At 38.5% G+C, this 16,321-nt stretch overlaps 1 protein-coding gene across 1 annotated transcript in view; it reads left to right on the top strand.

Annotated features, from left to right (window-relative positions):
- PIK3C2A (phosphatidylinositol-4-phosphate 3-kinase catalytic subunit type 2 alpha) overlaps positions 1 to 16,321 on the top strand; it is a 55,093-nt gene that overhangs the window by 23,906 nt on the left and 14,866 nt on the right. The window contains exons 10-20 of the mRNA XM_063117216.1: positions 290 to 332; positions 417 to 627; positions 721 to 843; positions 1,984 to 2,148; positions 3,196 to 3,304; positions 5,176 to 5,318; positions 8,102 to 8,290; positions 10,516 to 10,609; positions 12,814 to 12,908; positions 15,267 to 15,447; positions 15,769 to 15,873. Coding sequence (XP_062973286.1) covers positions 290 to 332; positions 417 to 627; positions 721 to 843; positions 1,984 to 2,148; positions 3,196 to 3,304; positions 5,176 to 5,318; positions 8,102 to 8,290; positions 10,516 to 10,609; positions 12,814 to 12,908; positions 15,267 to 15,447; positions 15,769 to 15,873 — 1,458 coding nt within the window. The remainder of the gene's footprint in view (positions 1 to 289; positions 333 to 416; positions 628 to 720; positions 844 to 1,983; positions 2,149 to 3,195; positions 3,305 to 5,175; positions 5,319 to 8,101; positions 8,291 to 10,515; positions 10,610 to 12,813; positions 12,909 to 15,266; positions 15,448 to 15,768; positions 15,874 to 16,321) is intronic.

A 16,321-nucleotide genomic window follows, 5' to 3' on the forward strand; every position in this document is an offset into this window, starting at 1 on the left:
AAGACCACTTCTGTGCTTTTACAGTGGAGGTTAGGAGTGCTGAGGGACTTGTGGCATTGCAGTAGATGAGAAGCACCCTATTTTTTTATCTCTACAGAACTAAATAGTAATTGTTGCCAGAAGGTAAACCCACAAAGTATTCTCAAGATAATTTCAAAATTGCTTTGATATCTGAATAACAATTCCTGCTATAATGCCTAGAAGAATGTTTCAGACATTTGTAGTAATAGTGTAACAAGTGGTTTTCGATTGTGAAATTGTTCTACATTTTTCAATTCTTATTGCACAGGTGCCTTTAACATCTTCTGATGATACTTCCAAAAATATAGTTGGTAAGTACAAAAGTTAATATTTTCTTTTGTCTTTTATTGTCTGCTTTAATCATTGCCTTCCTAATAAAATAAAATCTTATCTAGGTTCATTGCAACCTGAAAACCCTCTGCAAATGATCATAGATCAACTGACCTCAGCAGTTTATGGTCTTCTTCAACTCCATTCAAACTTATGCAGCAGTCCATTAAACACTCCAAACAGTAAGAGAAGCACTAAAGAAGCATGGACTGCCACAGAGCATCTTCAGTTCACAATATTTGCAGCTCATAGAATTCAAAGTGCCTGGGTCACAGCGTGAGTAATTAAACTAAAAGTATACCCTTTCCTCCCATCCCAGTGTATGTATGTCACAGTGCTTTCATTCATCACATTTTTTTTCTTTTCCAGTTATGAGAAATACTACTTGGTTTGCTCTCTGACCCACAATGGAAGAGATCTATTTAAACCTGTCCAGTCCAAGAAGGTTGGCACATATAAGAATTTCTTCTTTTTGATTAAATGGGATGAACTGTAAGTTATTTTTTTAGTTCATCTGATTCATAAAAAGTATTCTGAATTTCTTTGAGTAGTATCTGTCAGATCCCCTAAGACTGTTAATAAATAGACTGGATTCCAACAAATCATATAGTTAACTGTGCATCCTTCCATTTTCTGTCTTCCATTTTTCTGTGATCAGATTCTGAATATTGTACCAGGCTCTTCAGCATAATTTGAAAGTACAGGTTGGGGGTGGGGAAAGAGAATTATTCCATTAAGTATGCTACTAATTTAAATCACAAAATTATTCAAGTGATCAGATTTTGGAGGCAGGATTTGGGAGAAACATGAAGTTGTACCAGAATATTTTTGTTTTGTTTTGTTTCTGCTAGAAATATATGCTATTTCCCATCAGAATCATTCCAGAATACCATGCAGAGAGGTTTAGATATCTATTTGCTCATTACTAGGCTCTCAGGTTGTTTCCCAGGTGAAATCAGGAGTAAGCCTTGGCATTGCATACTCACTTCCACACTGGATTCCTCTCTGGGTTGTCACCCACTTCCTTCACTGCACATAGAAATTAATGACTAAACAGAGATCATGCACGTTATTTGAACACGGGATTTCTGAACCATTCAGTTTGTTAACTTTTACTCATAGTGAGGAGAACAAGAGAATAAACCTACAAGTCCAGGTCTAGTCTTCAATCTCACCCTGGGATCAAGTACTGAATGAACAGGCTTTCAATACTGTTTTTATGTATAATGGAATCTTCCCTTACAGAAGTTATTCCAATATAGAAAATATGAGGAATCCTGTGTGGAATTAGTTACATGTGAGACTCATGTACAGAACAAAATAGGCATTGTTTTGTTGTATGTACGAAAATCAGTCTTGTTTGAAACAGCCCTCATTGCATTAAAACTTGAGTTCACAGTAGTCAGTTGATGCGTGCTATTCCCTCTGTTCTCATGGTACAATGTCAGTGATGTTTTATAGATATTGCATTGAATATTATTTTTCCCACATAAAGAGGAGTTTTCAGTTAAGTGAGGTAAGGACTAGTGAGATTGCAGCAGTACTTCTACTATAAAGTGCTATTTGAACAAGTAAAAGACTCCATATTTTTCAGTAAATCCCAACAATCCAAGTTTTTATTTTATTTTACAGAATAATTTTTCCCATTCAGATCTCTCAGTTGCCATTAGAATCCATCTTATGCCTTACCCTCTTTGGAATATTGAATCAAAATGGTGGTTCACCTGATTCAAATAAACAGAGAAGAGGCCCAGAGATGTTGGGTCAAGTTTCTTTACCTCTCTTTGATTTTAGACGGTAAGTATTCAAAATGTCTTCTGTGTAAAATAACAGAGTATGTTAGGGGTTAGGTTCCACCTTACCTGTTCTACTCTACCACAGAGCTGAAGTAAACAAAGTGTGGGGGGGAATCCAAGTGGGACTCTAGATTTCTGTCACCTCTATTTTGATTAATATATTGGAAATGTTTTCTCCTTCATTATATTTGAATCAGTCCGCAGTGTGTTGGCTATATATTTGGAATTGAGATAACTTTGGGAACAAAGCTAGTGCTGCAATTTTGGCAAATAGGCTGCCCGAGTCCCACTGAAGTCAATAGGATACAAGCAGCTTAGTTCACAGGATTGCAGCATCAGCTGTACTATATTACCAACCTAGAAATTCCACTGCCAATTCTTAAGTTTCCAATACGTCCCCCCTCCTTTGCCTAAAGTAAGTCTGCATGATGTTGTCGTGATTTATCCTTGTTAGTTATCTCAGTGAACATCAGATTGGTTTGCTTTTCTACTGTTGGGTTTCATTTTAGATTGTAAACCCATTGGGGTAGGAACTGATCATACTTGTTCTTTGTAAAGTGCCATCTGCATAGATGGTGCTGTATTAATAGTAATAATAATAATTGGCAGCTTTTTTAACATACACACTTGAATTTACTTGAATCATTTCACAAAGAAAGATTATTCACTTATTTTCTAACACATGTAAGAATACAGCAAAATGTATGGCACTGGTCTTCTTTTAAAGTATAGTAGGATAGGCATTTTGGGAAAGTGTCATATAAACAAAACTATTAAGTGAGCATTTGAAAGTACTAAACACGTGTATAGTGCTTCGTTAAAGAATAATTCTGTGCATGTCTGCTTAGAAATAAATCCCACTTTGTTCAGTAAGTCTCACTTTACTCCCAGGTAATTTAAACTTCCTTCCTTGGAGACTTTTCTTTTTTCAGAAGGACACTGCGGAAGGTGGAGAGATTCTGTTTTATCAGATTTCCCAGACTCTGTTTTTACTTTCCCTTTAAAGTATCTACATAAAATTTCATTCTTCTTGGTTTTGTATCCTTAGAATGTTGACTTGTGGAACTAAACTTTTACACCTTTGGACGCCTTCCACAAACATTGTTCCTGGAGTGTCCCATAAAAAGGGGAATCTAATGGAAAGAATAGTATTGCAGGTAATTGTTGAAAAGTCTTTATATGCTGTTTAGAATCCTGTGGGTAGTAATTAACAGTCTCTTTTCCAATGTTTATTCACATATGGGAATTTGAATGCCATGTCTAGTCAGTCCTTGGAATACCTGTCTCTTTTCTCCTTTACCCTTTTTGTCTCAGTTTGTTCTAGGCACGCACAAGACTAGCATACCTAATCTACTCTGGGCACATACAAAGGATCAAAGCCAATTCCAGACTAATACAGATGTTTAAGAACATTTTTGGTGTTGTTTGACTGTGAGAGTTTAGACTTCAAGCTCTCTGTGTTTAAATATTTTGTTTGGGGGGTTTACACATAATATTTTCTTATGCACAGGTATGTGTTTTTACGCTAGGATGTGTGCATAACTCAGGGATACAGATTATTATTATTATTATTATTATTATTATTATTATTATTATTATCATAATCATCATCATCATCCATCCTGATACATTGGGAAATGGGATCAGCTTTTCAGAATTCCATAACTGAAATGCAAACCCATCCTTGTACAAGAGTATGGAACTATGTATACCAAAAGGTAACGTGTAAAGCCTGGTCTATACATGCAGTGGAATGTGGTGGTAGAGATAGTAAACTATAATACTTCAGACTAGGTTTGAACCACATGTTTGAATGCTTCCCTACATAAGAAACCCTACAAGAAATCTAGAATAGCTAAAACAGGACTGGGCTAGAATCTCTAAAGTTTTGTTTGTTTGTTTTTAACTTGCAAGGAGTTTGGTGGAACATTAAAAATGGCTTCCTCCACCTACAGCCTCATTTAGTCTACTACATTTTACTGTGTATGGAAACAAGGGCTCAGTTTTATGCTATTACAGTAGTATCATCTAGTTATTTCCTTTTGTTAAAATATTTACTCTGTGAAATCCAAACTCTAGATAAGGTTGCTTGCTTTCATAAACTGCAATACAAAGAAACTCACATAGACAGAGGGCTTTTTGATTCAGCAGAGCTCTTCCACCTGCAGAACACAGGAGAAGGCAAGCTTCACTAATTTGCTTCCTTCCCCTGCAGCCCCCTGTGTATACCTGAAAGCTGCTCTGGAGGATTGGGGGATACTCTGGAATAGTGAGGGAAGGTGACACTGGAGACTGCAGATGGAGGGGATAATTAGCAAAAATCACTTCCCCTGTTTTCACCAGCGGAAATATTCTGAACAAAACTTTTAGGGATAGCCTTGCTGGCAAGATAAAATTCAAAGATGACCCTGCCAGTGAGATAAAATGAAGGGTACCTATGGTGCCTTCAAAGTTTTTCACAAAGTAGTTTCCACCATCAAGGAGGCAAAGTGCTGTTCAGTGTAGAAAAAATATTTCTTGGTAGTAATTGAAGTGGCTACAGTGAATAACTTGAGTTTTCAGTTGCACATACATTTCTCCCTTGCAGGCACATCTTGTTGTTTTGGATTGCATAGTTGTGTATATTCATAGGCCAGAAACCAAAGAAAAGTCACAAACTTGATATGCATTATATTGGCAGTAAACTAAACTTCATGGTTGTGGTGAACATTGATTTACTGAACATTCTGTATTATATAGCATGACATAAGGCATTTCCAATGAATAACTGCATATGCAAACATTAGTCCTACATGCATCCCCATTATATGTATTATTTGTGAGAACCTTTCACACACTACAAGTTTCTGTTTGGATTTATATCCTTTGGCTTTGGTCTTGGTGGTGATTTTTATAGTGTGATGAGTGCGGGGGAAGGGAGTTATGAAGAAAAGGTTGAAGTTGGGGTGGTGAAGGAGTTCCTGAAGTGCCAGTGGGTTAGTTCTTGTCATAATTTGCTTAGATATTGATTTATTTTTTAACTTTCTAGGTTGACTTTCCTTCCTTACTATTTGACATTATATACAAAATTCCTCAAGCTGCAAACAGTTCCACATGTCATTCCACAGAAACATTGGAAAAAAATTCAAGAGAGCGTCTTCTGTCTATTCTTTCCAAAGACAGTACACTTGGGTACGTTTTATTCATGCTTTACCATTCTACATAGTTAAGAAATTACCACCTTTCTAATTAATATACATTTCCAAAATGTTATAGTTTATATAACTATAAACTAGTATCTCTGTCTTCTCTCTTACAAAGTTCTGACTAAATCTGATCTCCCCAAAATTATTTTTATAAGTTATATTTTTATAAAGATCTTTCCACACTTCTGAATCTCACATTCCTACAGGAAATACACTTCAGTGTACTAGAGAGCATGCTAACCATATGCAGATTGTCATGTATTACCCCTGCATTTATTCTTGTGCATATAAAACTTGGACTTTGACAGAACTCTAGATAATGTAGGGAATCACATGTGACCTTGGCTCACTACCATTTTGTTCAGGTGAAATGAGTAGAGAAAAACTGGGATGGGATTATTAATACCAGACTGAAGGAGAGTTGCTTCATGCTCATTACTTCAAAGTATCTGTAGATCATGATGACCCTGACTAGTTTCATCACTACATTTCCTTTGTAGGGAAGTTGATAGAACATATGATCACTGTATGGCTCCAAGCATTGCAGGACAGAACAGGGAGAAATGAACACATAAGATGCAAGAGATGTTACTAGGGACTGGCTTTCAGAAGAGTGGAGGTTTTGTGGCTCATGGATCTGTTGAGTTAAAAAAATGTCAAAACATCCCTTCAATTGCAGAGTGGTAAAGCAGCAGTTTCTGCAGCTGAAACTCCCCACGGCCTGAGTTCGATCCCAGTGGAAGCTGGTTTCAGGCAGCCGGCTTGGGTCGACTCAGCCTTCCATCCTCCCGAGGTTGGTAAAATGAGTACCCAGTTAGCTGGGGGAAAGGTAATAATGGCCGGGGAAGGCAACGGCAAACCACCCCGCTACAAGGCCTGCCAAGAAAACGTCAGTGAAAGCTGGTGTCTCTCCAAGAGTCAGTAATGACTCAGTGCTTGAATGAGAGGTTCCTTTCCTTTCCTTACAACAATATCATGAAAATGCCATAAACAATTTTAAAAACTATAGAAAATAATCTAGGAGAGGTGCAGAACAAAACATGTCAGCAATTAAAAGCCTAGGAAAATCAAATAGATCTTCAGTGGGTGCTTAAAAACTAAACATGCAAGTGCCAGGTGAGCCTCCCTAAGCTGGGCTCCACAGTTAAAAAGGTCCACTTTTGGCTTGTCAACTGCTTCACCTCAGATGGTTGGGACACCTAGAGAAAGGGCCTCCAAAGTAAGCTCAATATATGGGCAGGTTGACATTCCCTCAGGTACCTAGATCCTTTTAATTACAGATACCAGGAATAGAACCTATGATTCTCCCTAAATCTTTCAAATCTGAGAGAATGTCTCACCCCATACAAGGATTACTTTTGTTACTTCCATACTCACTGTGTTCTGTGAATTGGGTATTTGTTTTTACAGAGAATTTAGAAGTTGTACCTGCCAAACGGTTGCATTATAGTGTCATCTGCATTGTCCTTTTGTCTTTTTTTTTTCAGATTTGATTGTAGCATTTTTTGAAAATGCAATCGCAATGCCAGCTTGTCTTTTGTGGACTTTATTGAGATGTTTCTCCCATTAATTAGAAGCTTCCTCCTTGTCCCTTATTTAAAAATAGCATCTGCCCGTATAATTAGTTGCTTCTCATTCACTTGAGTCACTGTTGTATTCCTTCCAGTAATATCGTCTGTGTACAGTGTGTGGGTGGGTGGGGTGGGGGTGGAGGCTATTGGCTTTGGCTGCGCAGCTAGAGTTGCATTGTTTTTTGTTTTGTTTGTTTTGTTTTGCTTTATTACTGTTAAAAAAAATAATGAGCAATTCCTCTGGGTGCAAATAGAAATCAGTAATTAAAGCCCCCTACTTAGAGCAGGGAACAAGAACTGATTCACTATGTGAGTGAATAGGAAGCATCTAATTAGAGACAGAAGCCTCTTTAAAAGAATGTGGCATAGAAAAATCTATTAATTAAAGTGGCCGGGAGAAATGGGACTTTGCTGCAACGGAGCTTACTTCTGAGTAAACATAGTAGCATTCTGTCCATCAGGATGGGAATGGCTAGATATTATGGGGAATTCAGTGCTATATTAGGTACTATATGGAATAACCATTTTAATTCCCTTTCCAGAATGCCTTCATAGTACCAAAGTGCCTAGTAAGGAAGTAGCCTAATAGTATTTCTTTACTGTTCAGTCTATATAAAAACAACAGTCTTGAGGCATTTTACAGACTTTCATGCATTACAACTCACTTCAACAGACACATGAAGTGTTATCCTGTGTTCCAAGTATATATGCTGGCCTTCCTCAACCTGGTGCCCTCCAGACGTTCTGGACTACAACTCCCAGAACCATGTTGGCTGGGCTGCTGAGAGTTGAACCAAATCACCTTAAGGAGGCTAGGTTGGGAAAGGTTGGTGTGTATATATACATACATGGGGTGGGATGGAGGGTTATAAATAGTGAGGTCAAAGCAAATGTAAAACAAAAAGAGATAATTGTCTTTTTTATAATGGCCATTCACAAAACTAAAGGTAAAAAAAACCCTAACTGCATAGAGTACTTCAAAGGTTCAGTGAAATTTTGAGTAACATTTCCCTGCTTACTTAGATCTCTTTACATCAGTTGAATGTAATCTACCGTTACGTTTCTCTTAATGTTGAGTTAGTTTTCCTTCCCAGAGGACATGCAATGGTAAAAGTGCACTATGGCATAGCCTCTAGTTGCTGTAAAGACTGTAGTTACTGTCATGAACTAATAAAACTTTCTGAATTTCTTTTGGTAGACTATCTAGGAAGGATAAAGCATTTTTGTGGGAGAAACGACATTATTGCCACATAGATGCAAATAGTCTTCCAAAGGTGTTAGCCAGTGCACCAAGTTGGGATTTAACAACTCTTCCTGAAATATATTTGCTGCTTCAACAGTGGCCACCCTTACCTCCTCTGACTGCATTAGAATTACTGAACTCCAAGTAAGTCAAAAATGTTAATTTCATTTATGCATTGAAAAGTGATGAAGTTATGAGCGATAAAGCACTGTCTTCAAATTAAAAGTACAGGCTGCGTTAATAATTCATTAACTTGCTGACATGTTGCTTGGTTAACTGAAGTTTCTGTTGCCACATGAATGTTTGTTTAGAAACCACAAATTCTCCTCTTGTAGAACTTATAGTTTTAAATTGCTACTCTTTACTAAGCTAATGGCCTGATCCTGAGGGTGCTGTGCCAGCAAATAAGTGGAATGGAACATGCTAACCACTGCATCAGAACACTGCAGTGTTAATGCTGAAATTGAAATAATGTTATGTCAGTGTTGCAGGCAGATACACCAATATTTAAGACTAGCTGTACCCTGCCACGCGTTGCTGTGGCTCAGTCTGGTTAAATTGAAAAGAAAGAAAAGACAAAGCGGATGTTTCTAATATGTTTAATTTCACAGTGCTTGTGGATATACAATATTTTTAGTTGTTCCATTGTCTGTGTAGATATAGAGATTGTCTGGTTTGCCGACTCTAGAACACGCAACATATAATTGTCCATGTGAGAAGCAATCTGTGTCTAGATCTAAACCGCACAATTCTAAAGATTGGCCCTGAGCTTTGTTGATGGTGATTGCAAACGCCAATCGAATTGGGAATTGCAGTCTCTTAAATTGAAATGGCATATCTGTTGGAATCATAGGAATGCGAGGAATGAGGACATCTTCACCTTTGAAAGGTCCTGTCAAGATTGTTGCTTCTATGACCTATAAGAGCAAATAGGAGAGAACATGCAAACAGGAGAGGAGGCAGAGGCAGTGGATTGGCCTACTGTTTGGTTTTTAAAAAAGGATGTTTTTACGGTGAGGAGGTTAGTGGAAACTCCTGGCAGTTACCTTTCTTCAGAACGTGTAACTGTCACAGGTATGACATCTATATTCACTCAGCCAATTGTGAGAGAACATGCAAATAGGAGAGGAGGCAGAGGCAGTGGATTGGCCTACTGGTTGGCGATGTCACAATGACCTATAAGAGCAAATAGGAGAGAACATGCAAACAGGAGAGGAGGCAGAGGCAGTGGATTGGCCTACTGGTTGGTTTTAAAAAAAGGATGTTTTTACGGTGAGGAGGTTAGTGGAAACTCCTGGCAGTTACCTTTCTTCAGAACGTGTAACTGTCACAGGTGTGACATCTATATTCACTCAGCCAATTGTGAGAGAACATGCAAATAGGAGAGGAGGCAGAGGCAGTGGATTGGCCTACTGGTTGGCAATGTCACAATGACCTATAAGAGCAAATAGGAGAGAACATGCAAATAGGAGAGGAGGCAGAGGCAGTGGATTGGCCTACTGTTTGGTTTTAAAAAAAGGATGTTTTTACGGTGAGGAGGTTAGTGGAAACTCCTGGCAGTTACTTTTCTTCAGAACGTGTAACTGTCACAGGTGTGACATCTATATTCACTCAGCCAGTTGTGAGAGAACATGCAAATAGGAGAGGAGGCAGAGGCAGTGGATTGGCCTACTGGTTGGCGATGTCACAATGACCTATAAGAGCAAATAGGAGAGAACATACAAATAGGAGAGAAGGCAGAGGCAGTGGATTGGCCTACTGGTTGGCGATGTCACAATGATCAGCAGGACTGGTTTTGAGGAGGCCTATTTCTTCGATTTTAAGACAAACTTTTGACCCCATATGGAACATAGTTACATAACAACGCTCACGTATTCGAATGCAACGTTGTGTCAAAATTTCAAATCAATCGGTGAAGAACTTTCGGAGATATAACGTCTGTTTCGAACGAACATTTACATTTTTATTTATATAGATTACGAATATCACCTATTAGATCAATATGACTTACAACTAGAATTTCTTGATGGGATATCTTTTGAGAGAGCAGATGACTTGCTAACTGTATTTTATGATGTGCAATTCATTATCTTTTTGTCTGTGATATCTATTGATATAAAGGGCTGCTTTTAAACCTGTGCGTTCTGAGAATTACTTTAGCAGTCCTGGAAGCTGGTGGTGCTGAGAACTCTCAAGACAATTTACTCGGGTCTCCTACAGATGGTTTAGCATCTTTTTGTATGGACTGGAAATTGCTTTAGATTCTCCCTCAATAAAAATAATGGTATTCATTCCAAAAACATCTAGGGCTCCATGCTTTTATCAAAATTAAATCAAACACAGTTCATTACAGATATTATGACTTTTAGTTTTGCAGATCAGGAAGTAAGAACAAAAGCTGTGCAATGGATTGAGGCAATAAGTGACGATGAACTAGCTGACATTCTTCCCCAGTTTGTGCAGGTGAGATGAATAATACATTAAACATCTTGCAAAGAAAAAATAATAATTATGAATCATTTAATTTTTTGAAGGGCAATATTTTAGGTATTGTGATATTTACCTAAATATTTGCCCTTTTTATTCACTCAGTATTTTAACACTTAATTTTAACTTAAATTTAAATTTTACTGTTTTAACTCTGTATTTTAATCTTATATCAATTTTGCTGCGTGGTTTTATCCTGGTTGTGCTTTTTATACTGTATTTTGTATTTGTGCTTTTAACCTGTTGGTTGTTTTATCATGGTTTTAATTTTTGTGAACCACCCAGAGAGCTTCGGCTATTGGGCGGTATAAAAATGTAATAAATAAATAAATAAATAAATAAATATTTAGTCCAGCAAATCTAAGCTACAGTTTGTAATTCATCTGGAGTAAGTAGCTGTTGTTCTAAAAAGGAAAGTGCACATACCCAACTTTCCTCTTCCCCTCTCTGCTCCCTAACCATCTCCATGCAATCCCAGCTGGCTGTCCAGTTGGTTATTTAAAGCTGACCAACCAGGATAACAGTTGTTTCTCTTTGGAAGTTATTCAGTCCAATAAATCAGTGTAGAGCTATATTGGCTGTATGCATGGATGTATGCATGTTCCCTTCCTCCCTCCACTCTTGGCAAGGGCCAGGGAAAAGAGGTTCATGAAATGCCAGGAGAGACTGGCTAAGTTCAGGCGACACGATAATCAACCGGGGTGGGTGGGTAAAGAGGCAATTGTCTGTTGTGTTGATTATTATGTCATCTGGGGGGCAATACACAATGGGCACACAACTCACAGTACAATATTTTCTGGAATTAAACAATGGGGGGAAACAACGGGCTGCTCCATTGCCTATCAAGAGACCCGTTGATTAACATGTCGTGTGGCCGGCTCCATTGTGTAATCTCCCCTGTCGAGTGCACTATTCCGGAAGGTCATAGAGTTTTCCAGCAGGAGCGGCCAAAAGCACCGGCTGCTCCTGTACACCCGGCAGAACTTGCAATGAATGATGGGATTGGGCCGGGAGGACTGAAGGAGGAGCACCAGCCACTCAGAAGGACGCAGGGACTTTCAGCTGTGCAATGGTGGGAGGCAACATGTCGTGTGGGGAGTACCTCTGAAATAAGTTACTGTGCATTGCCTATTCCCTTCTCCGTTGCCTACAGTGTCGTTAGAACGCAGCCATTGTGTGCAGAGGAGAAACAACTGAAAGTTTGCAGTAAAATTCAGTTCCTTGTTTAATATGTTGGACTAGGTGATAGTGACCCCCTTTCCCCACTTCTGATGTTGTGACATCGCACATGTGAGATGCCCAGGGAGGCTTGCTGATATCATTTTAGTGCTAGGTTAAGACCTTATTTGCCCAGGGTTCTAGCATGCCATCTGAACTGATTTTCATATTGCTGACATGAACAAAACTCTGCTGGTTTTGTTGTTGATTGACTTACTAATTTAAAGACTTTTAAATTAAAATTTACACTCTTTTGTTTTCTAAGTAGTTTTATTTTTGTATGGTTATTTTATTTATTTAATTATTTATTGCATCTTTATACCGCCCAATAGCTGAAGCTTTCTGGGTGGTTTACAAAAATTAAAACCATAAAAACCTAACAGATACAAATATCCAAAGGTGCTCTGATCCAGCAGAGGCATAGATGAATGAAAGGAGACAGAGAGGCAATTTGCTGATTTCCCTTTCCTTCTTTGCCCCTCCCATGTCCCCCATCTACTCTAGATGGTTGGGAGACCCTCTGAAACAGTATAACAGGTGGCTTGGGGGGCTGCAGGAGAAAGAAAGAATGTACAAAAAATATTTCCTTCCTGCTTCTGTGCATGGAAGCCTCCGATGGATCAAAGAGCCTTCTATGAATGGAAGGACAGCATTGGATACAAGCCTAAATAATTAAACATATGCTGAGCTTTTCTGAATGACTGGTAACTTTCATCTGTGCTGAATAGGTTTATATTCCCAGGAATAGTTATGGGAATAGTTTCCCCCTTATAATCATTCTAAAGCTGCAAATGTGTGGCTGTACTAAGCTACCTAAAGTTGACTTCAACCAGTATTTCAGCTATATGTTCCACTCTTATTCTATAATCCCTTAAATAGAGAGCTGTTTTTAAATCTTAGCCTCACTCTGAATAAAAGTTAATCTTTTTTTATATATTTATAATCTTTTTTTATACATTTAGGCGCTAAAATATGAAACCTATCTGGACAACTCCCTAGTCAGATTCCTTTTGGCCCGAGCATTAGGAAATATTCGAATTGCACACTATTTATATTGGTAAGAAGATTTACATTATTTTTTGTTATTTGTTCTCAGACATTATATTCCCAGAGCTAAACGGACACTTGAAAGAAATATATTATTATTATTAAGAATTGCAGTTCTTTATTGCACTGAAAAATCTACGCTACATCAACTGGAGATACTTTTAATTAGGTGTTCTGAAAATAACACTTAGGCTGCAATCCTGTGAGCACTTACTTGGGAGAAAGTGCCATTGACTTACTTCTTAGTAGACGTGCATAGGATTGTGCTGTTACTTGCTTTCTGATGTCCTGGGTTTCCTCTTTCCCTCCCAACGAGGCTCTCGTAGGTTATGAAACACCATGGTTTATATCAGTCTCTCTCAAACTGAGTGCAGTTCTCCATTCTGTATTTTAAGAAAGATGATGCTTAGAAAGGAAAACCCATGTGTGAAAAAACTATAAATTGGTGTTAACATCAAGTTTAGGTAATATTCCACTGTAAATTTGAAGTGCAGTGGAAGGGCAGGATATAAATGTTTAAAATAAATGTATGAAAAGTGGTTTCAGGAGGTAGCGAACTGTATTCATGTCACTACCACCTGAAACCACTGAAAATTAGTTTGTTACCACATATTCTTAAAAGGTACGTGGTATAAGTTATCTGTGGAAGCTGAAAACTCCATGCTGCAGTACTGGAGTGGGTATCTTAAATCCTAATTTAAATTTGCTTTCCATAATCCTGCTTTCCCCCACTTCACACAACAATCTAATGCATGTTTTACTCAGAAGTACGTGCCACTGGCTACATCCACATGTCACAGCAAGCCATGAGTCTTGCCTTATTCAACCATGATGGGTATGAGTAGTATGCAGGTGCACACAGCTCATCTGCTTTTCCCTTTTTGCAGAGAGGTAAACACACCAGGAAGCTACAGTTAAGACTAGCATCTCATTGACCTAGCTTGCATGCCATGACAACCCACAGTTGTCACCTTTGTTTGTTTCAGGGTGGCTTGTCATGACTTTCGAACCTAGCATAGATTCCTCAGCATGGTTTGTTAATCATGCACAAGCCACCCTGAGAAAACCATGGCTTGTTGAATAATTTTGCTTTCAGGGTGGTTTGCTGTAATGTCTGAACCCAGTAAGGGCATTTTTGCATGTTTTGCTGGAAAGGGCTACAGAGCCACCTGTCAACAATGGTGAAAAACCTCCTCCCCTCCTCCTCTACCTTGGGATTTCATTTGACAACAACCAGCTTATCCCTGTGTGAGCTGAGTCAGCACAGTTATGCATGTATGTGTGAACTACTTACCTTTGGATAACTGTGTGTGCCACCAATTTGGGACCAGGGCGATGTGGGAGGAGGGTTTAAGCTTTCCCCCTTCCTGTTTTCATTATGAAATATACGCCACCCACCCACCCGGTGGGGGAAATGTTAAAAAAAGAAAGAAAGAAAAACGCCTGTCTTCTTTTTTTTTTTACATTCCCCATATGGTGGTAGTGGGATTTGGGGATGAATACAGGAGGGGGGAATCTTAAATTCCCCTTCCCAAATAGGCATGGTCCTAAATTGGGAGTACGCAAGCTGAACCAAGAGGTTAGTCAATCACTAATACAGGGACAGAAGTGCTAGGAAGAGGAACAGTCTGCGAGGAGCAGGCAAGGAGGCTTTTTTAAAGTGTTAAAGAAAATAAACCGCCTCGTCCCTAAAAGTATGGTAAGCCTCCTCCTTCCACTCTGAAAATATGGCATATAATATGTGTGTGTGTGTCAATGCAGGTGCTTAATAAGGCAAGAAAGGAAGGAGGAGAATCTCATCACAGCAGGAGTAAGAGGAGTTGTGCCCCTGGGATATGTGCTGGGTGTGGGCGGGAGGATGAAGGGGGAAACAAACAATGGCAAGCCTGCGGGCACCTGGTCATCTGTTAGCAGGATATACATGACATGCAAACTAGTCCATACCATGATATGCAAACTTTTTGGCATTGTCTCCAAACAGACTACTATGATTAATTCCTGCCACAGAAGCCAGGATTCAGAAGCAAACTTCAATTCCGTATTTAAAGCAAGCTTCTGATTCTGGCTTGTTTGGGAGCAATCCAGCATTGTGATATAACAGGAAGCTATACTTAATAAGCCAGAATTTATGGCTTGCCATGGTGTGTGAATATGTTCAATAGGGCTTATTGTTCTGTAAGATTGTAACCTCTCTTCCTTCCCACCCTGTCTTGTACTGCTTGCATTCTATGTTACCCTGTAAATGTCAGCCAATCCAGTATTCTGTTGTATTTTAAAACTTAGTTATTGAAGAAATTTAGTAACTAGGGTGTGTGTATGCATGTGCACTTTGTGAATGAAACCCATCTAATATTATGTAACATTTCAGGTTATTAAAGGATACCTTGCATGACATCAAACATGGTGTAAGGTATGAGCATATCCTTGGTGCCTTCCTTTCAGTCTGTGGCAAAAGACTGAGAGAAGAGCTGGAAAAGCAGACAAGACTGGTACAAATCTTGGGAATGGTTGCAGAAAAAGTAAAACAAACAAGTGGATCTACCAGACAGGTTTGTTAAACCAGCCAGTTACATGTATATGAAAGTGGGAGCCAACTCACCTAACAAAGTAAACTGTTGCTCCGTTCTAGTATTACATTTCCATTCTTGTTCAATAAAGAAAATGTGTATTAAGCTAGTATTGCATTCCTTTTGCAAAATCTTGAGCTTTGTGACATGGACCAAAATTTTTAAACAAAAATGCACACTTTTTTGTGGCTGTCGCAGCCTGACCATTCTGTATTAAAGCACTGATATTCACCTGTATTGATGATTAAAACGTTTGTCAATATTTGACTTAAGTAAATTTTAATCATGCATTGTTCATTACAGATTGTCCTGCAAAGTGGAATGGAATGTGTTCAGTCCTTTTTCTTAAAAAATAAGTGTCGTTTGCCTCTCAGTCCTAGCCTTGTAGCTAAAGAACTTAATATCAAGGTATGGTGTATGTCTGTATTACTATTCTAGTATAATGCATAGCTACTTGATATGTGCTACTTGTCAAAATTGCTAACAGGTGGGAAGATCAAAACTGATTTTTATGGCTGTTTTCATATTTTCTGAGCTTCTATGAGCAACTCCTTTGTGGAGAGAGAAAGTGAGGTATAATTTTTTTGTCTAAAAATAAATACATAAATAAAAAACAGTGCTACTTGGACAGACTTTTAGCATCATCTCCAAAACTAGGCAAATGTTGACCAATTGCATCTAACTTTAATGGTGGGAAGACTGATGATTTTAATCAGTAAAAGATTAGAATGTTGTGTGAGACGGAAGGTCCATCTGGTCTAGGATTTTGTTTCTAAAAGTAGCCAACCAGGTGCCTCTGGGAAGTTCACAGGGGGGTGTATGAAGACATATGGTAGCAGAGGTATATTTCCTCTGG

Source organism: Elgaria multicarinata, chromosome 2 (assembly GCF_023053635.1).
Source record: "Elgaria multicarinata webbii isolate HBS135686 ecotype San Diego chromosome 2, rElgMul1.1.pri, whole genome shotgun sequence".
NCBI lineage: Eukaryota > Metazoa > Chordata > Lepidosauria > Squamata > Anguidae > Elgaria > Elgaria multicarinata.